The sequence below is a fragment of the Dissoconium aciculare genome (genome assembly GCF_010015565.1).
Source record: "Dissoconium aciculare CBS 342.82 unplaced genomic scaffold K489scaffold_9, whole genome shotgun sequence".
Classification (NCBI taxonomy): Eukaryota; Fungi; Ascomycota; class Dothideomycetes; order Mycosphaerellales; family Dissoconiaceae; genus Dissoconium; species Dissoconium aciculare.
Genome location: NW_022984959.1, coordinates 981,994 through 1,000,893, shown reverse-complemented (window position 1 = coordinate 1,000,893; position 18,900 = coordinate 981,994). Strand labels below are relative to the sequence as shown.

The following is an 18,900-nucleotide window of genomic DNA, read 5'->3' as shown; positions in this document are numbered from 1 at the left end:
ACAACAACAACAACAACAACAACAACAACAACAACAACAACAACCAGAAGAGACAACATCAGCTCCGACGATACGGGCATGTCACACGGCGCTTACCTATTATCCTTGTCTCCTAGCTCGATCGCACACCGACCATCTCGTCGCCGTTTGACGTACAAGTCCATTTTTCTCTTCTTGGGATCACGAGTGCTCTTGTTTGGTCTAGTCTGGTCCTTCGTCCGAATAAGCCCGGGTCTTCGTCCGTCTGACCACATCCGCCTGGCTGACCTCATCGAAAAAGTATCGGCTTTGGCGGGAAGGGATATAGGACGATGGATATAGGAGAAAATCATGGATGATGCCGACGACGATGCCGACGCTGACGATCTTGAAATTTCTTTCACGGGAGTCTTTGGGGACTTAGGTCTTGAGCATACATCCTCACACATGTTACCGCCTCGTGATGTCTCGTACAGTCGTGAGGTTTTTGGTGAGATGTAGGGCTTTCGTCTCGCCTTCGATGCTCAGTTTCAGGGTTCTAGTGTGACGGATGATCACATTGCCTCCTGCTGCGTCCCTCTCAAGTATAATTGTTGACACGACATACGTTCGTTTATCGTACGCGAGATGTAAGGAGTGGGAAACGATTAGCTGTGGTGCATGTGCATGTATTGGACTGTGGCAGTGCGGGCTGAATTGGTGATCGAGAGAGTCTCCTGGCCGATGCTTCAATATGCACGATTTAGAGACCTTTATCAGTCTTAATAGCCCCCTGATGGCCCGATGGTCTCACATCTGATAAAGGATAGCTAGCCTCCTCGTCGTCCCCGCTTCTCCCGCAGCTCTCAGGTCGAACTCTCCACACGCGTCAGCCTCGACTCATTCTCCGGATTTCCAATGATCCCGAAAATCCGACGACCCGTCGGCATTGGACGCGCAGACGACTCCAATGTCACCTCCCCGTCTAGCGTGCCGATCGAATCCTACATTGAATCGGCGAAGACGCGATCCCATGGAAATCGTCATCCAGGAAGAACCTATCCTTCACGGCAACTTCGGGACTTTTCCTCCATATCTCCATGCGTCGTTCGGGTCATAGGCAGGAATGGTCGCGGCCGTGGTGGAGAACGCCACGATGCCCGCCACCGCCTGGGTCTGGGTCTGGATGGATGACGATCAATATGGCTGAATCCTGAATACTAGCTTCGGAGCAATCAACATATATATACAGCTGAGACAAGATGCCAGTCCTGTTAGATCGTCAAGACAGTTCTTTCTCAATCAGTCACCCACGACGATACAGATACGCATTCTGATTAGACGTATACACATATCGTACAGCCATTCTTACCCACCATGCCTCACGCAGAGACACCAGCTGAGGCGTCTGGAGTCCGACCATTGAACATACTCATCGCCGGTGCTGGGATCGGAGGTCTCGCCGCTGCGGTTGGTCTCCGTCAGCAAGGCCATCATGTCACATTATTCGAAAAGTCCCGCCTGAACAAGGAAATCGGCGCCGCCATGTTCATCGCGCCGAACTGCTGTGGAATCCTCCACCACTGGGGGATCGATCCCGTCGAAAACGGCAGCGTGGAATTGCACGGGATGAACATGCACGACGCCGCCGGAAATCTTCGAAACAGCCTCGATACCCGCGAAGCCTACAAACACGTCCCGCACACCTGGGAGATGATGCACCGCGCCCACGTCCACAACGCCCTCAAGCAGAAGGCCCTCTCGCCCGAAGGCCCCGGCGCACCCGCCTCGCTGCACGTCCACTCGGAGATCCTCAGCGCCGACCCGACCAACGCCACCATCACCACGGCCGACGGGCGGGTCCACCAGGGCGACCTCATCATCGGCGCCGACGGCGTGCACTCGAAGATCCGCAACTCCATCCCGGGGTGCACGCAGCAACCGTTCGACTCCGGCAAGAACGCCTTCCGGTCACTGATCCCCATGTCGAAGATCGCCGCCGACCCCGTCGCCTCGTCCATCCTCAAGGACGCCGACCACTACTTCCAGCTGTGGGCCGGGCCCGACCGCTCCGTCGTCATGTACCCCTGCGCCAGCAACACGCAGATGAACGTCGCGCTCGTGCACCCCAGCCCGCGGACCGACCGCCCGCACGACGCCGCCGACCACTGGCAGCGGCCGGCGAGCAAAGCCGAGATGCTGGAGGTCGCGCGGGACTTCGACCCCCGCGTGCTGGCGGTGTTGGAGCTGGCGGACGAGGCCGAGCTGAAGCGCTGGACGTTGCTGGACCTGGAGAAAGTGCCGCGCTTCACGCACGAGCGGTTGGTGCTCGTGGGCGACGCCGCGCACCCTTTCCTGCCCTGTAAGTCACGCAGACATCTCTCCCCTCCTCCTCCCCTCCGATCGACCGAGACCCCAACTGACCAATGCATTTCTTCCCTCCAGACCAAGGCCAAGGCGGCGCCCAAGCCATCGAAGACGGCGCCTCCATCGCCGCCGTGCTGCCCGCGGGCACCCGACCCAGCGATCTCCCCTCGCGCCTGGAGATCTACGAGGCCCAGCGCTACCACCGCGCCCATCGCATCCAGGACATGACGCGACACATGGGCAAGGACTACGTCCCCGGGGCGCAACCCCCGAACTATCACGAGTTCATGGAGTATAACATCAACCACGACGAGTGGATCGCCAGTCGGGAGGCGTTGAGGAGGAAGAAGGAGGAGGCTGTCGAGGCGGAGGAGGGGGGGAAGAGGAGGATTAATGGGGCGGAGGTCATCGCTGCGGCGGCGTAGACGTTGACGAGGCTGATTTTGATTCTTTTTGGGGAGCGGGCGCGAGACTTTTGTTTGTTTTTCTTTCGGTGTTTCCGAGGGGGGTCTTTTCTTTCCCCTGTGCATGATCGGATATCTGGGATATCACGGGAGTTTTTCATTGTTCTGTTTCCGTTCTGTTTCTCTCTCTCTCCCTTTTCCGAAGAGGGGATATGATCCCGGATGCAACAAATTGGGATTCGTTTGTCTGTCTGTCTGTCTTTCCGTCTGTCCTTCCCGCCACCACCTTCTCGGTCGGCAGGCATGTGTGTGTTTCCTCAGCAGGTCCTCCGCTCTCTCGCCGTCTCTTCAATCGAAAGAAAGAAAAAAACACCAGAGAAAGACATCTACGTCGATTCAGAAGGGCCGAGGCCTCTTGCCGTGCGTGTGTTTCCCCCTCGCCTCTTTTCTCAAAAGAGCATCGTGATTTTTCGGAAAAGCAAAAAAAGGAGAATTGATTTGGAAGGAGAAGAAGGAAGCAAGTAAATAAAAATTACATAAATCGCTAGTGGAAAGTAAGTAAGTATCATCGGACCTCTTTCGGCGTGGAGCACCCCTTTTCCGAAACGAATCGACACCCGTCACGGGTGGGTCCCCGATGGGGCCGAAGACATCCCAGCCTGGGGGCACGGTGAGAGAGAAGTGTAGTCCGGAGGAGAGACGAAACGAGATGTTCGGCCAGAGCCATCTCTCGGTTTTGGCTTGGCGGTTCGTTTTTTTGTTTCTCTCTCCTTGTCGATCTCACCTTTCCGTCCGGCTATACCGCGCGCAATTACAGGGAGGGCTAAACCAACCCGTCCTTTCCTCGAGAAGGCCAAGCCTGTCGCCTCCGCCCGCCAGGAGAGGTATCCGGCTCGGCCATGGGGGCCCGATCCGATCGTTATAGCTCTGCTTGCATATCTGTGTTGCCTCTGCCCAATCTCGGCCGAGATGGTCGAGGGGAGGAAGGAATCGCTCCGAGAAATTCTGCCATCTGTCCAGTGGGCTGCTCAAGCGACGTTGCTTTGGGAGAGAGGTTCATCCCCTCATCGCTCTCCACCAGTCAGTTTGCACTGGGCTGTACAGCCATGTTCGGGTGCTGTATCGCCGTGGAATGGATCGTGACACGAGCTCGGCATGCGAGGTCTCGAAGGCCGGGGATGCCGGATCATCGGTGTTTTTCTGTGGGCACCACGGACCTGAGTCCGCAACCACTGGTCCGCTCGGACATCGGAGTGCCGGATGCAATCGGGCCGATAAGGCAGGAAATTCCCGCCAGTGTGTGTTGGGGGGAGACCAAAAATCTCCCGGGGAAAGGTTTTCCGTTTTCTAGAGATCGACCTTATGCCTTTCGGAATGAAGTCAATTTCTCGAACAGTGATCGCTCGGTTTTCAACCTTCCCGGCCTTCCATACAACCGACAGCGACGGCGGCGCCGAAGATCGAGCTCTCCGGCGCGACCGCCAGGGTCACGGTGCCGGGTGCAGCACCGCAGAGGTCGTCGAGGTAGCGCTGGCAGCGATCGCGGTAGCCGGGGTACTGTTCGGCGATGGTGCCATGGCAGGCGACGGAGATGTGCTGGTCGGCGGAGGATCTCGACCGAGCGCTGGCGGAGGAAGATTTGACGGACTCGTTGTCGGCGTGGGCGTCGATGCTCTGTTGGAAGTCGTCTTCGCTCTGGGTGCGGATGCGCCACAGGGCGTGCAGGGCGGTGGCGAGGTAGGCGGCGGCGCGATGGGTAACGAGGCGGGTGATGGAGCGGACGAAGCGCCAGTCGGCGGTGCTGGGCGATGATGCGGCGGTGCTGGTGGCCGGCGTCGAGGCGGCGTCGGCGATCGGGTGGGCTTCGAGGAAAGCAGCGGCTGCCTTCTCCAATCCGGCAGCGGACGAGTCGGCTTCGAAGGCGGCTAGGTTACGCGTGTCCAGGGTGTACGCTTCGTCCAGACCGGACGGGATGCGTCCTGCAAACAGACCTGCATTGGCGATGGCATCGAGCAGGATCAGTCGGACGATCTCGCCGAGGTAGCGACCGGTGGTGAGATATTCCAAAGGCTGAAAGTCGGGCAGACGGTGTTGCGCGTTGAGGTCGTCATCCCATCCAGTGGTCGGCAGGGCCTCACGGCCGAGCATGCTCAACTCTGTGTTGACCAGGACATGTGTGGCGGCAGCGAACCAACTCTCCGGACGGGTGCCGAATTTCTCTGCGCCCAATGCATGCACGGGGAGGAACACACAGGCGTTCGTACCGGTGCCAAGGATAAGCGACATGCGCGTGGTGGGATCCCGATACGTCTGCGCGAGCAACGTGGCGGCGCCGTCGTTGACGATCGCCCGCATCTCCACAGGCAGACCCCGGCGGGTACATGCACGCATGATGAGTTCACTCAAATCCTGCCCCTCTACGCCGTGCGTCGCGCAGAAGCCCTTTCCCATGGCAAGCAACTTGCCCGATCTCGGAGATGTCTGTTCCACAGGGAACGACCACGCCAAGCCCATAGGCAACGGCGATGTGGGAGTCACGCCGTCCACGGGGATATGACCGTGTTCCAACAACATCTCTTCTATCCGCGCCGCCATCCAATCGAAAAAGGCCTCGCCCTGGAGTTTCCGAATCTTTTCGTTGATGTCGAATTTGCGCGTGCGACGGATCTCCATGCCGTCGTCGGAACCGCCGTCGTCGCCATCTCGTCCTTTGCCGTCGAGTCGAATGAGCGCGACGCGTAATGTTGAGCCTCCAACGTCGAGAGCGAGAAAGTCTCCACGCTCCTCACCGGTCGGTAGGGTGTGTTGATATGAGGGCAGCATGGAGATGTCGGACTCGGCAAGACGCTCGCGGCATTCTGTCTGAATTTGCTGAGAAAAGGATAGCAATCGATCTCGGTCGAGTGGCGCCTCGAATTGTGTTCGGACATCGGCGAGGAAAGCATCCAGTGTCTTTTGGTGTGAAGGGGATTGCTCAGCGGCAACGTCTTGTTGAGGTTGGTGCTGAGCCGGGCTGGAGGGGATCGAGACGGTTGTACATTGTGATTGCGAAGGCGAGTGTTGAATGCGCTGGCGTTTGGGCGCTGGCTGACCTGAGGACGACGAGGGTGATGTGGTTGCGTATGGCGAACATTGCTTGTGCAATGCCCTCACCATGGATTGAATCATTACACTCATCCTCGTCAGGAACAGAAGTGAGGAGTCGGCGAGGGAGTGTAAAAGGGAATGAAGTCCAAGGGTCCCTCTCCCTAAGGCGTTGTTCGCGTTGACCTGGTGGGGGGGCTGCCAGCCAGCCAGCCTAGGCAACGCCGAACTGTTGTTGATGTTGTTTTTGTATATGTTGCTTGTTGGTGAGCACACCGTTGAGGATGTTTTCCGCGTCGTGAGATGTCAATCAGCAACGCAGAAGCAATTCAATGATATATGTGGCAATAAAGCGAGCGTGCACAAACGAGCGTGCGGGCGTGCGTGCGTGCGAAGAGTGTAGGGGATTGATCGACGGCTGCTGGATTGAAGGATACGGTAGGTGGTAATGGTGCAATCGGATACGACGTAGATCACGGGAACTGGGAAGGATTGGCGGGCGGGCGGGCGAAAGCCAGGAGTGAGCAGTAGTGGTAATGGTAATGGTAGTGGTAGTAGGAGTCGCAGTAGTGGTAGTGGTAGTGATAGTAGTGGTAGCAATAGTAGTAGTAGTGGTAGTAGCAAATGGAGCTCCGCCCAGTCAGCTTGTCCCTCGGGATTCTTGGGCGAGAGTCGGAGACGTGCTGCTTGCAGGCAGACTGTGTGATATTTCCGAGGATATGTATTAGAGAGGAGCGGAAGTCGAAGTACAACAAGAAGGACGACGACGACAACGATTACCGCAACGACGGAAACGAAGCGCGAGAGGAGAAATTAAGGCAGCAGGTGGACAGGGTGACCAGGGTGACAGCGCGCGCGTGTGTAGATTCCGATACGTATGTGGTGGTGGTGGTGGTAGTATATACTGCGGTGGTGTATACAGTCCAGTACTACAATAACTACCTAGGTCCTTGGAGGCAGGATAGTGATGATACTGTGGGTGGTGAGGAAATCTGATGAGGGAGGAATGGAATGGGTGGTTGATGTAACGCGCCGCGGACGGGTGAGAGAGAGCAGCAACACACGATGTAGCAATGTACTGTCCTGTCCTGTCCTGTCCGTCCGTCCATCGTTTCACCACCACCAACCGACCTGGCTTTCCCCATCGTCAGCAAAACTCCCACCTGCCCTGATCGCTTCTCCACCACAGATCGGAGCAATACGCGGCGGGCTTATTACGATGTCATGCAAACGAAGTTCTTCTTCATTGCGGCGCATGCTCGCACCTCGCTCCAGCGATGGTGGGTCCGATGTTGAGGCGGAGGGAGGCAGCAAAGAGGCACAGTCCCATACCAGAGATAGGTGGCATCATCATGAACTGGTGAGCTGAGCTGAGCCGGTTGCTTGATGATTCCCACCTATCCAGCAACCGGCGATGATGGTTATTGCTGGAGGCATCGTTCTGTCTCCCCGCCGGATGCGGCGCAGAGGATTGGATGGGGCATACCAACAAAGGAAAGCGCAACGTCGTTTCGTGGCACGACCCGGTCGTCACAACATCCATAAGACCACACGGCTTCTCAGTTCTCTCGGCTCGGTCGAAAACACACCATTGGAGGCGATCGCGGAGAGGCAATAATAATCAGACGAACACTGCAGGGGCACTGGAGTTCCTCGCCCAGGAGCGCGCGCGGACGAATGACTGACTGGACGGACGTAGCACGTTCGCAACGGGTGGACCCTCGTTTTCCGCCTCGCATGTCATACTTTCCCGCTAGATCATCACGAACTAAAATGGTGCTGCTGTGCTGCTCCTGTGATTATACGGTAGTGCAGTCCGCGAAAGCCAAAAGAACGAGACCTTCCAATGGCTGGCTGGCTGGCTGGGGAGGACCTGTCCTTGCAACGTTTAGTGTCCACGATCGGGTTGATGGTTTGCTGGGTCGAAGCGGACATCAGAGGGCGCGTTGCTCCAGCGTCACGCCGAAGACCTCGTTCGTCCTACACCCTGGGCCTCCGCCGTTCGGCGACAACCGTCATGACGACGGACCGAACGGAGTGGACGCCTGGTGATGACCATTGGCTCTCGTTGCATTCATATCCTCGGGGTTTCGCACATCATAGATCAGGTCAAGCGCATCATCAGCGAGATGTGGCCACGGGAGTGCAATGGACAGCTCGCGATGTGCATCCGGAGATAAGCAGTCAGTGAACATACCACAATGGGAAAGTGGAACGAAAAAGATTCTCTCTCTCGCGCGCGCGCACGCGAAGGATCTCCCGTCGGTGGATCACCATTCGTTATGTGCGGTTGGCTTTTTTGTTTCGCTGTTGCGGGCGGATTGGCGAATGGTCGTGCGCTCGGGTGATTGGTTGGGCGGACCGGCGGGTCGTGAAGGAGGGAAAAATACCACGCTGCTATGCAACGACAGGTGGAACTGTGGTATGTCGACGTGTGGATGTCATATGCAGGTCGAAACGTCTGTAGGGTCACAGGCGGCGGCGGCGGCGCGGATGGACGGGCGGGCGGTTGCAGTAGTCGGGGAGCACCTTTCTGCTGTCGACCGTGCTACTGTATGTACAGTAGTCGTTTGGGACGGGTTGTTCCACCGGGATATATCAGCGCGTATAATAATAAACAGCTGTCGAGAAGAAGTTCACGATAATAAGCGTTCCCGTCTGCTGAAACTGTTCAAAGAAGTCGGCGAGGGACACAATCACCAAGGTGCCTATGAAGAGGGATGAAACAAGAACACTCCCCGATTATAAGTTCCACCTCGGGACTCATCTCAGTCCAGTCAGAGACCATGTGCCTTCTTCCGACAGTAGAAGACATATCCATATCTGCTGGGCTACAGTACATTCCATATTGCGCCTCATCACACGCCGCAAAACTGCAGTAGTTTTCGTTTCCAATTCGCATGATCGATCCCCGTCATCGGCGCGCCGAGGATCGCTACGGGCTCAGGCAGAGGAGCCAGAGCAGTCTCCCTCAACGTCCACGCCGCAATTGCGCGACGATTTCCATCGTCGTTGGCAGGTGAGGGACTTGCTCGACAGCCACGCAACGTGATACCTGTTCCGCCAACGTTCCTCTCCCATCACACCCGACCGGAATGCAGTGGTTTCCCTCTTCGCATGAGCGTGAGTGACTTCCCTCCTCTCGAACCGTGCGGATTCCGATCTCGAGGAGAAATACCAGAGATCTCCCGACCGAAGCGGAGGGAGAGGTGCAACGGTGCCTGCGCGCCGCCGCGAGAAATCGAACATGTAACCTCGCGAGGTCCACGATGCTCCTGTGTGGTTGTATGTGGTGGAGTCGAACGAGGGAACAATGACCCACCCGCGATTACATTCCTTGTCACCTCGGACGGATGCTTGCCTTTCGGGGTACAGATCGTGATATTCCGAAGTGCCAAATACCGCTTCGTTGCGTTCACGCCCGAGGCCAGAGAATCTGGTAAATAAAGGCCGGTCGTCGTTGGCGTGGTCATCATCAACGTGACAGTGACCTATAGTCCGACCGGCACTGTTGTTCCTAGCATCTCGCGATACATAGGGATCATGCTCTGCCGTCGCTACGCCTTCGTCCCTCGTGATATCGAAGTCATCCGCTCTCCGGTTTGCTCAAGATCACCTTTTCTCGGTCGGTCAAGGAGATTTCGTTACATATCTGAACTACAGCCTCTGTTTAAATTTAATTATAAAACACCCCGAACGGCCGCCTCCTATTGAATTTCCCCGAATCGAATCGAAGATCCGTCGCTGTCATCGTCGTCTCGATCGCTGGGTGAAATTACGACGGCGAACGGTGTGCTGACTGACGCCGGGAAGGTTGCTCGCTGATGTTGCATTCCGGGGGGGAGGGGGACGGCAGTGGGCGTTGTTTCGCGCGCGTCGCTGGGTGAGGTTACAGTCCAGTGGTACCCGCCCTGCCGCCGCCGCCGCCGACGACGCCTTCAATGGTTTTGACCCCTGCGGGTGGGACACGTGGGCTCCACAGTCGTAATCATCATTCCTTCTTTTCTTTTCCTTTCCCTCCTCTCGTTGTTGTGGCTGCTGTTTTTTGTCGCGAAGAGCTGCCTGGAGGCGTCGAGTATCGGCCCGGGAATGTGGTAGTGGCGTCTACAGATGTGTATTGTGGCATTGTTGGGGGGGCTACATGCCGATAATCGGCCGTGAGATGCTCTTTTGCTGATTTTGATTGAAGGCTTTGGTTTCATTCCGATTTGATTTGCTGTGCTGCTGTCGCGGGTATCCGACACGTTTGAGGTTCTGATGAGGCAACCAGGCAACGTTGTGGATGAAATGCAGACGAGACTGCGTGAGAGTTCGATATCGCAGCCATTTCACCCCGTCAAATGTCTCTCAGAGCTCTCTTCGAAGATGACTGCGGACTGCAGCACACAGTCGGCAGTGTGGGCCATCTTCACACCTGAAACCGTGACACGGATTCGCTGCTGTTGCTTAGCTTTTATAAGTTGAGGTATGTAGGTACAGTACTGTTTTCACGTCGCGTTTACACGAAAATATTTGCGCGCGTCGTGGTCGATTATTGCTCCTTGTGTGCGTATTGTAGAGAGGTACGGTACTCAACAACGCGCAACAATGATACTTCCACTCCAGGGCTGCGAACGAGTCCGTGGTGAAGCGGCGGGCCGCCAAAACACCTCACCATCACACGACGCCAGCATTCCACACTCCTCTCGCGAACCACCCTGTGCGGGGATGGACTCGATTTCTTAAGAGCGCCCAACAATGACATACAAATCCATGTGACTGTAAAAAAATGCAGAAACCTCGAATCTGTTGCGTCGCCGTCTTCCACCGGGGCGCGCTCTCCCTCGGCGCCGAAAACAGGCAGAATCTCGGCGAAGCAATCTACCACTGGGCGATCCTCATCCGACCCAAGGACATCTCCCACCTGAAAGAGAGCATCGTCGTCGACGCGACGGATGGCGTCCGCCAAGACCCCGTCACAGACAAAGATCTGAATCCCACGCACGAATGGTTCTTCCGCGTGCGAGAGGGGTTCGATCCGCTTGCGACGGCGAATTTCCTGGGAGCGGTCAACATCGGGACTTTACCTCGGGCGCCGTCGATCGCGAGGATCAGGGAGATGTTGGAAGGTTTGCCGCTGCCGCGGAAGGATCGGAGACCTTTTGAGAATTGCGTGAGCTGGGCGAAGCAGGCGATCGTCATGATGCAGATGGCGGAGCTGGTAGATTCGAGGCCTGTCGATGAGATCATGGCTGCGGGGATGGCGTTGGGAGGTAGGATTATTGCCAATGGCTTGCCGCAGGTCGAGGAGGAGCGGTTCCCGGGATTGCCGTCGAGGAAGAAGTCTGGTGGTGGGACTCTGCTGGGACGGATCAAGGGGTTGATCAAATCCACGCATCAACCTGATGAATCGAGTTCGGAGAAGGCCGAACAGGTGGATGCTTCAGGTCGACATGGTTCCGCGTAGCTCTCGTGAATGGGATCGACATATCGGTCTTGGTCGGTCTACAACGAAGTTGAGAATGGTCTCACGCGGGACATATGCTTTCGTTGCGTCGTACGTATTGGGATATAGTACATGGGACATCAGATACTGTGCTTATGTTTGAAGGTAATCTTCTTTAAATGGCACCCATCTGGCGGATACGCCTGCTGAGTGACGAGACATGATTGTTAGTGTCTTGACACAAATGACCGGGTCCCAATCCGAACAGCCACGATCTCGTGTCTGGGATTAGTCTCGTCCTCTTGGTCTGAACGTAAGCAGTCCGAATAGCTTGGAGACCACGTCCCGTACCCCGGATCATCCAGTGCATGCCTTCGCCATTCGACGGATCATGGATATGACACGGAGCAATCAAGTCAACGCGTTACATGCCATGGCATCGCGATGACTGTGGCGTTTATTCTGCTAGTGGCATCGACCGGCATGGACGCGCAGGAAGCTGTATGATAAAACCCATACTCGATCGCAGCTCTACCCGCCATGTGGCCAAACTTAGCCCCGGGAAATGACTTGAACATGGCATCCGGCAACGCCTGGCAACAGGAAACAATGATTGGATCTGCGGCCAGCGTACAAACACAGAAGCTGCGCCATCAGTGGCCTGTTTCTAGACGAAGCAAGTGTTTCACGTACGCAAAACGCCGCAGCGCATCGCGGATTCTTGCAGAGCTTCATACGTTCTTACATCCTGTAGAAGAACGTGCCGACGTAGTCCGAGCTCGCCATCACACGAAGGCAGGTTCCCTGCTTGTCTGAATGGCATCATCGTGATAGAGCACGCGGCGCTCAACTCCATCAGAAGCTCGATGATGTGTGTCGTCTGTTGTGTTTCCGATAGAGCCACTCATTGCTGGCAGGTAGATCAGATTTTGCTGTGAATTAATGTCTCACGCATTCATCGACCCTTGAAATATTCTCTGAACCAGGCTGTCGCGCTTAATCTGCAGGCGTAGCGGTGTTGTATTTGTCGCCAGCGCTCTTGAAGAGCTCTTCTTGGGCGCGAATTAACTCCTCTGCGGTCATGCCGCTAGCATCGATCTTGTTCTGTTTACGTTCACGGTTCTGCAAGTTTGATTTATGTCAGCCACCGAACATTCCATGACTTCCCTTCCAGTATCAACAGTATCAAATTCCGACATTCACTTACCGCAGCTTGGCTCTTGAATTGGTCCACCACTCTCAACAACTCTGGCACATATTCTGCAAAACCAAGCTCCTCAAGGGCTTTCGTGACATGTTCCGAGGCGATGGTCTTCTTGGCTTCCTTCTCGGCGATCTCATTCGCCTCGGCGCTGATCATGGTGATGAACTCCACGCAGCATTCTATGAGCAAGTCGCGGGTCTCTTTGGCGAAACTCATGGAATTGCCGTTGGTACCGCCGAGTGAAGGATTGGTGGAGAGAACTTCGGTAATGATCTTTCCCACCGTGGCTATGAGGACTAAGCATGGTGCGTAAAGGTTACGTGAGAAATAAAAGGCATACCTTTCGGCAAAGACAAATCATCGTTGCCTGTGACGAACCATGTCAGCGGGGTTTTTGGTCGAGATGCGATGCGTCTGTCTAACATACCTCCGAATTCTTTGTCCGACATGCTGCGAGTGAGTTTAGTATATATCAGATCTTAGACTTCCTCATCCGCTGTCTTCACTACGACAAAGGTGGTTGTTGCTTTAAGCTGCGCGAAGAGCTATCAACATTTTCTCGGGTTGAATTACTTCATCAGACCGATGAGGTCGTCGCGCTCAGCACTGCCGATGTGGTCTGTGCGGCCCGCGGTGCTCGCGCGTCCGCAGCTCTTTGCGAAAATTCGAAGCGGACAATTCTTCGATCTCTTCTCTCTCTCCAACAATCATCACACATTCAGGTACGTTTACGATTTCTTCCAGTTCACTCTTCCCCAACACCATTTCGATGATGAGATGTTGTCGCCCCTATCATAGCGCAAAATGCAAGACATTTTGTGCGTGGTGATTGACCGTGCCGCCAAAGCACTGGCTGAAAAACGAAAAACCACCAATCTCCATATCACGATTCCAGATCTCTGGCGATACAGTGTCTAATCATTGAATAGTGTTCAGGTCGAGATACAGGCGACTCTTCCGTCAACTAGACGGGAACGGCTCGTGTTTATAGCATGTTATCGTAGACGAATCAATTCCTTCATTTCACCGACTTTGCGTTTCATTTTGATCTAACCACTTCGCTCTTCTCCGACACACATTCACATCATCGTCGAGCATCTGCCGGTCATTATGAAGTGAACGCCAGGTAGCTCATCAAAACCAACATCGCCTGCTCATAACTATGGTAAGTCTTGCTCTACCATCTTTCCTCATTACATGATGTGCACAAACATTCCATGCTAAACCTGAAGGCTTCGCGCCGGATGTTGAACAAAATGTATGCTTTTCATCTTTCAACTGATTTCACACCCTCCTACACAATCTTCGAAGCTTTGATACATCTGGGTGGTCACTAATGCTTCGACAGAACGTAAAGCTCTCTTGAATCGTGTCAAGTCTTTGTCATGGCGAGCAATCCGATGCAGTACTCCGAACCTCGCAACGCCATCAGCCTTGATACTGCTTCAACTCCTCTGCGTTCCAATTGAGAAATTGTCCACTGAGCTCCGGGGTCCCGTCGAGTGCCAGCTTTGCGATGACATGCCCTGGCTGTTCCGGCTTGAGTAAAGTTCCAGAGGTCTTGAGTTCCGCAAACTTGGCAGCATCTCCGGCATCCATGAAACCGTTGTGCTTTTCGCGAATGTCTCGTTGCATCTCTGTATCGACCGTACCAGGACGAATGGCGACACTCGTGATCTGCTTCTCCTCGGTGGCGAGCGTCTTGGCGAGGTGGTTGACCGCTGCCTTAGATGACCCATAAGCTCCCCATGTTGAATAACCGTTCGTCGCAGCCCCGGAGGACGTGAGGATGATGCGACCGTGGGTATCGCGAAGAGCAGGGATAGCAGCCTTGGCGAGGGCGACGTAGGAGAAGAAGTTTACATCATATGCCGCGCGCCAGTCTTCTATCGTGCTGTCTGCGATTCTTCTCACGGGGTCCAGAACGCCATGGTTGATAATGACAGCATCGAGCCGGTTCCATCGCTTTGTGGCTTGGTCCACAGCTCGTGCGCCCAGAGTGAAGTCGGCGAGGTCACCGGTCAATACATCGACTTGATCGTTTGGGTATTGCTTCTCGAGTTCCCGCAATGGAGCTTCGCTGCGTGCGACTACCACGACTTTGTGGGCGTTCTTGAGTAGATAATGTGCCACTGCGAGACCAATGCCTCGCGAAGCGCCGGTCACGATGATTACTTTTGAGTTTGCCGCCATCTTGTTGTGTTTGGGCTATATTTGAGATCGACTTGCTGATATAAAGAAGTCAATTTAATTAACTTCTAGTCTGCGAAAATGACGTCGGAAGAATGAGCGTGTATCACACGACGGCAGCAGAAAAGCCCTGAGAGATTTGGCGTGTGCCCCGCTGTTCTGCGTCGATGATGTGATGGCAATTAGAGAATCGATCTTCCTATATCACACTGAGCTCATTCTGCTTTGTCCTTCTATCACACACGTCGTGAAGAATACTGCGAACGATACCTTTCGTGGTTAACTTCACCCATACGCTATACTTGACAGTGGAGAACAGCAGAAGCTACATCGGCATGGCCTCCCCGACGTTTTCTGTACACTTCATTTCTCGTTCAACAGATCCCCAATTTCGTCCAACAGTGACACGGTCTCCGCTGGGTTCGCGATCCACGCCGTAGTCGCAGCCAGTCTAGCCTTGAAATCATTCGCGCCGGCACTCAGGAATTGATCGCCGACATGCAACGATCTTCCGCCATCAATGCCGCCAAAATATCTTTGACATGCCATGACACCCCAACTTTTATCTCCAATGTCAACGAAGATGTCGTTTCCGCCATTGAAAGCACAGAAGGGAATCCTCTTTCCGGCGTCGGATAGCTCGAGGATCCGCTGGGTGACGAGCACAGTCTCCTCGAGTTGTTCACGAGCAAGTCGAACGCCGGCTGGTGGATAGATGCCCACGGCACGGGTCTTGCGCAGGACAGAAACGGGTAAATTGAGGTAGGTCACACAGCTTCGAAGGGCAGACTCTGCCACGTCTAGCAGTGCAGTGATGTTCTCTTCCGTCCAAGTCTTCATCTCAGGAAGTTGCCATTCTTCAAGTGGGACGGATCTGAGTTTTGACGCTTCACTGGGATCAAAGGTGAAGCAAAAGTTGCTCTCGCCTCCCATAACGACAAGCTTGTGTGCCTCAACTCCGGCGTCTGCGAGTGCATCTAGTAGTCCGTACAGTCGTTGATAATATTTCTCTGCCTCCGTATACCCAGCAGCTGTCACGATTCCGATACGTGCCCCGTTTTTGATGAGATCCAAAATACGGGAAATAACAGGATTTTCAGGTGTCAGGGAGTCGCCATCGTCATACAAGGTGACGTCTCCATCGAATGTCACAAGCTCAAGTCGGCTGCTTCGTACCAGTGACATGACCTGAGCAGAATTGAGGATCAATCTGACATCGTTGAAACTCGGCGCGACAAAGCGGCGTGAGCTAATGTGTCGGCGTGAATCCTGCCATTTAAACGCATCGGCCAACGGGAGAGGCGTGAAGAAGTTGCCGATTGATGGCACCAACAGCTTCAGCTTTGATGTCGGCTGACCGGGTTTGTTTTGATGTGTGATGTGGTCTGCTATGAGAGCTTCGACGTCCACCATGATCTGTGCGTAGCGCTCGTGGGCATTCGCTGCCATTGCGGCGACACCAGGTTTGTCATCTTCGTGGATGTTTGTAGGTTGTGAGAGGAGGACAAAAGGCACAGCGAGAAGTCCTTTGATCCATTCGATCTATGTAGAGGATCAGTATCATTGTCCGATTGACATGGGAGAGTCGGAGAATCGCCACTCACAAATTGATCACGGCGGTGAGTCTATTGCTAGATCAAAATCGACGATCAGAAGGTGTTCTCACGATCGACGTGTGCAGAAGACCTCAACGACAGACCTTTAAAGCGTCTGTTCATCTTCACTTAGCAAGTACGCATGGCGAAAAACATCAAGCTCTTAAAACAAATGTAGTTGTTTCGTTGACTCACATTCTACACGATATCGGGTGGTCATTGTCGGTGTAGGGCCTCGTTGGAGTTCGATCTTGAGTTGGAGTTACAGAGCTATGTGGACTAGAAGGCTTCAGGCGACCAGGGTACGGTCTCGTGGCGAATGAATTGCTGAATGAATGTCACCGCTTGGGATATGCACTGTATATATGTATGTTTGGAGCCGAACGTGTCTGTCCAGACAACGTCTGAGTTGAGCAGCAAGGGTTCCAACCAAACCCTGATTGAAGCCAGCAGCGTGTCACATGCGAACAGCATTGATGTGGGGCTAGTCTTGCTTCTCCAAGTAGCGGGATTACAACATGTCATGATTCGACCCAGTGACGGCACAGACAACGCTGTTGTACGCATCCCTTCAGTCGGCGGAAGCGCTTGAAATGAGAGACGAACGGAGGTGAGAATGCTTGACAAAGCGTGTCTCTATCCAGCTCGATTCCGCTTCTTTGTGATTGCAGCACCAAATGGCTAGTGGAGCATGGCCTGTTGAGGCACAGTACAATAAGTCCAGCGCTGGCAGAGAGATAGACATTGCTGCGGGATCGAAAATGCTGGTTACGTAGGTTCATGGCTGTCAACCTTGGAACCTTGAAATTTCAACCCTTTGGAAAACCCTCCGGCGATGCCTCAAGTTGATTTGCACGTCGATGTTCTTTCGACAGTCTCGTAGCATGATATTCTGAGGTTGATCCAGATCGTTTTGCAAGCACAATCAAGCTCCTGGCCACGAAGGTGTTCCAAGTTCGCCATTCTAGGTGTGCCGAATATCGTTTGAGATTGACTCCGTAAGTACGCAAAGGGAACCGACTCCTCCGAGGCAAATAAGATCAAAAATTGGCCCCGCTGTTCTTTGAGAGCAAATCATGGCCACAAGCGAGATCTCCGTCACTACAGAGCACGATGAGCCTCGACCAGAAGAACCACGACGCAACGCTTATCACCGGAATAAAGACCACCGCCTGCGGAGATTGCTCACGATGGAGACATCTCTCGCAAAGAACATTCACAAGTGTAACCCACAGACAGATTCGCCCATCTGGAGACTTCCACAGGAGATTCGCGACATGGTGTGTGGTTCAACATTTTCTTTGTCTTCTGGTTTGCTATCACGCTTCCTCATTTAGAACGGCTTATGCAAACGACTCACAAATGTGGCCTCCTTGGCATCTACGTAGATCTTCCCACTCATCACGGCCCAGTACGAAGACACGTCACAAGCGTATGAAAACTACGAAAATTGGTATCGGCCCGATCATCGAGGGCCATTGAGGTCAGATACAAGCATCTTGCAAACTTGCCGCCGGGCCTGGTTAGAGACGAATGCGCTACCGATGCAGCAAGCTGTGCATCTTTTCTGGCACCATACCAACATTCAAGACGCGAAACATGACAGGCTTCCTGGCAGGTGGTGGCAAGAGTTTGGTTCGCGCTTGACGCATCTGAATATCGAAAACATTCAGAGAATCCATCTCATGTTCCCGGTGCATAACATGCATCAGGTCTTCGAGAGAGAGAACAGTGTCGCGAACATGGTAAGATACGTCAAGCCGAAGATATTCAGGGTCACGAATCGGTATCATGATTGGCCCGCCTCGGACTGGAGAGATGGGTCGTATCGTACCACGGTCTGTGAAAGACAGGTAAGACGTCAGATCACCATGCTGCTAGATGCGTGTTCCGTTCATGTAAAGAAATTTCAGCTTGCTCTGGAAGTCCTTCCTCGTGAACGGGAGGGGTACGCAGCATTTTTTGGCACGATTCGGCGATTGAAGAAGAAGTTGGAGATGACGAGGCATTCGTATGACGCCGATCCCGTCGTGTCGTACCTCTGCGTGGTCGATGAGCCCCGTTCTTGGCGATGGCGCCGTCGCCGGTCGACGAATCGCTTCGACAAGAATGACAAGGTGACTGAGTCAAAAATCGAGCTTCGCGTTCTTGAATTGGAGTGGATACGAGTGTGCGAGGTCGCGGAGTCGCTACTTAACACGAAGGCGAACATCATCACAGAAGCCGCGCTCCATATTTCAAGTTCGCATATGTTTGCCCAGCCAAGCGGCGTTGCCGAACGCAAGGAATCCGGTACCGCTCAGAAGGTGCTCTTGTGGCAACAACGCCATGTCCAGCAGCATTCACAGAAGCTTCACAACGCCCATGAAGCGCAATGTCGGAAACTGTTTACCAGGTAGCTTGTGGAGTTTGAGACCGGTGTGAGCTTCAGCGAGTACACGCCGGAAGGATCTTTGTTGTGTAGTGTTGAAGATTAATGTGAGACATCCTATGGAATATATTCCTAAGCTCATGGTGCCAACGCGGGCGACTCAATGTGCAAGGGTTTTACCCAAACCCTAATCGATATCAGCATTGTCACATGCGAACTGCGTTGACGTAGGGCTAAAGTTCGTTCATCTAAACTGGAGCAGCTAATATAAATCAATCTCATTATATGAAGCACACATGAAG

General features: G+C 54.1%; 10 protein-coding genes across 10 annotated transcripts in view; 5 read left to right on the top strand and 5 right to left on the bottom strand.

Moving 5' to 3' along the window:
- K489DRAFT_270505 (uncharacterized protein) overlaps positions 1–752 on the bottom strand; it is a 1,260-nt gene extending 508 nt beyond the window's left edge. Inside the window, exon 1 of the mRNA XM_033600117.1 lies at positions 97–752. Coding sequence (XP_033458299.1) covers positions 97–428 — 332 coding nt within the window. The 5' untranslated portion in view covers positions 429–752. The remainder of the gene's footprint in view (positions 1–96) is intronic.
- A 132-nt stretch (positions 753–884) lies between these two features.
- K489DRAFT_382310 (FAD/NAD(P)-binding domain-containing protein) lies at positions 885–3,107 on the top strand. The gene is made up of 2 exons (XM_033605339.1): positions 885–2,320; positions 2,404–3,107. The coding sequence occupies exons 1-2, from the start codon at positions 1,336–1,338 to the stop codon at positions 2,748–2,750; spliced, it is 1,332 nt and encodes a 443-aa protein (XP_033458298.1). The 5' UTR covers positions 885–1,335; the 3' UTR covers positions 2,751–3,107.
- A 1,032-nt stretch (positions 3,108–4,139) lies between these two features.
- Positions 4,140–5,885, bottom strand: K489DRAFT_322995 (actin-like ATPase domain-containing protein; the record flags this gene model as incomplete). Its single annotated transcript, XM_033601665.1, has 2 exons — positions 4,140–4,325; positions 4,374–5,885. 2 exons carry the CDS (start codon positions 5,883–5,885, stop codon positions 4,140–4,142), a joined length of 1,698 nt encoding a protein of 565 aa, XP_033458297.1.
- A 1,871-nt stretch (positions 5,886–7,756) lies between these two features.
- K489DRAFT_270336 (uncharacterized protein) lies at positions 7,757–8,715 on the top strand. Its single transcript, XM_033600114.1, has one exon. The coding sequence runs from the start codon at positions 7,962–7,964 to the stop codon at positions 8,535–8,537; it is 576 nt and encodes a 191-aa protein (XP_033458296.1). The 5' UTR covers positions 7,757–7,961; the 3' UTR covers positions 8,538–8,715.
- A 1,583-nt stretch (positions 8,716–10,298) lies between these two features.
- K489DRAFT_270406 (uncharacterized protein) lies at positions 10,299–11,546 on the top strand. Its single transcript, XM_033600115.1, has 2 exons — positions 10,299–11,349; positions 11,404–11,546. The coding sequence occupies exon 1, from the start codon at positions 10,582–10,584 to the stop codon at positions 11,257–11,259; it is 678 nt and encodes a 225-aa protein (XP_033458295.1). The 5' UTR covers positions 10,299–10,581; the 3' UTR covers positions 11,260–11,349; positions 11,404–11,546.
- A 688-nt stretch (positions 11,547–12,234) lies between these two features.
- K489DRAFT_389891 (CBF/NF-Y family transcription factor) lies at positions 12,235–12,891 on the bottom strand (the record flags this gene model as incomplete). Its single annotated transcript, XM_033606554.1, has 4 exons — positions 12,235–12,360; positions 12,446–12,729; positions 12,783–12,809; positions 12,870–12,891. The coding sequence occupies 4 exons, from the start codon at positions 12,889–12,891 to the stop codon at positions 12,235–12,237; spliced, it is 459 nt and encodes a 152-aa protein (XP_033458294.1).
- Positions 12,892–13,870: 979 nt separating this feature from the next.
- K489DRAFT_322517 (NAD(P)-binding protein) lies at positions 13,871–14,635 on the bottom strand (the record flags this gene model as incomplete). Its single annotated transcript, XM_033601633.1, has 1 exon — positions 13,871–14,635. One exon carries the CDS (start codon positions 14,633–14,635, stop codon positions 13,871–13,873), a length of 765 nt encoding a protein of 254 aa, XP_033458293.1.
- Positions 14,636–14,815: 180 nt separating this feature from the next.
- On the bottom strand, positions 14,816–16,619 carry K489DRAFT_270293 (IMP-specific 5-nucleotidase). Its single transcript, XM_033600113.1, has 4 exons — positions 16,423–16,619; positions 16,332–16,342; positions 16,237–16,257; positions 14,816–16,174 (listed from the first exon to the last, which is right to left on the bottom strand). The coding sequence occupies exons 1-4, from the start codon at positions 16,445–16,447 to the stop codon at positions 14,996–14,998; spliced, it is 1,236 nt and encodes a 411-aa protein (XP_033458292.1). The 5' UTR covers positions 16,448–16,619; the 3' UTR covers positions 14,816–14,995.
- A 537-nt stretch (positions 16,620–17,156) lies between these two features.
- K489DRAFT_270285 (uncharacterized protein) lies at positions 17,157–17,668 on the top strand. Its single transcript, XM_033600112.1, has one exon. The coding sequence runs from the start codon at positions 17,304–17,306 to the stop codon at positions 17,562–17,564; it is 261 nt and encodes an 86-aa protein (XP_033458291.1). The 5' UTR covers positions 17,157–17,303; the 3' UTR covers positions 17,565–17,668.
- On the top strand, positions 17,281–18,670 carry K489DRAFT_382302 (uncharacterized protein). The gene has a single exon (XM_033605338.1). It carries the CDS (start codon positions 17,772–17,774, stop codon positions 18,624–18,626), a length of 855 nt encoding a protein of 284 aa, XP_033458290.1. The 5' UTR covers positions 17,281–17,771; the 3' UTR covers positions 18,627–18,670.
- Positions 18,671–18,900: the final 230 nt, after the last annotated feature.

Coding starts and splice junctions, on each gene's coding strand:
- K489DRAFT_382310 (XM_033605339.1), top strand. CDS start 1,336: ATGCCTCACGCAGAGACACCAGCTGAGGCGTCTGGAGTCCGACCATTG. Junction 2,321..2,403: donor CGCGCACCCTTTCCTGCCCT/GTAAGTCACGCA, acceptor TCTTCCCTCCAG/ACCAAGGCCAAGGCGGCGCC.
- K489DRAFT_270336 (XM_033600114.1), top strand. CDS start 7,962: ATGGACAGCTCGCGATGTGCATCCGGAGATAAGCAGTCAGTGAACATA.
- K489DRAFT_270406 (XM_033600115.1), top strand. CDS start 10,582: ATGCAGAAACCTCGAATCTGTTGCGTCGCCGTCTTCCACCGGGGCGCG.
- K489DRAFT_270293 (XM_033600113.1), bottom strand. CDS start 16,447: ATGACCACCCGATATCGTGTAGAAT. Junction 16,175..16,236: donor CTCACCGCCGTGATCAATTT/GTGAGTGGCGAT, acceptor TCCTCTACATAG/ATCGAATGGATCAAAGGACT.
- K489DRAFT_270285 (XM_033600112.1), top strand. CDS start 17,304: ATGGCCACAAGCGAGATCTCCGTCACTACAGAGCACGATGAGCCTCGA.
- K489DRAFT_382302 (XM_033605338.1), top strand. CDS start 17,772: ATGCAGCAAGCTGTGCATCTTTTCTGGCACCATACCAACATTCAAGAC.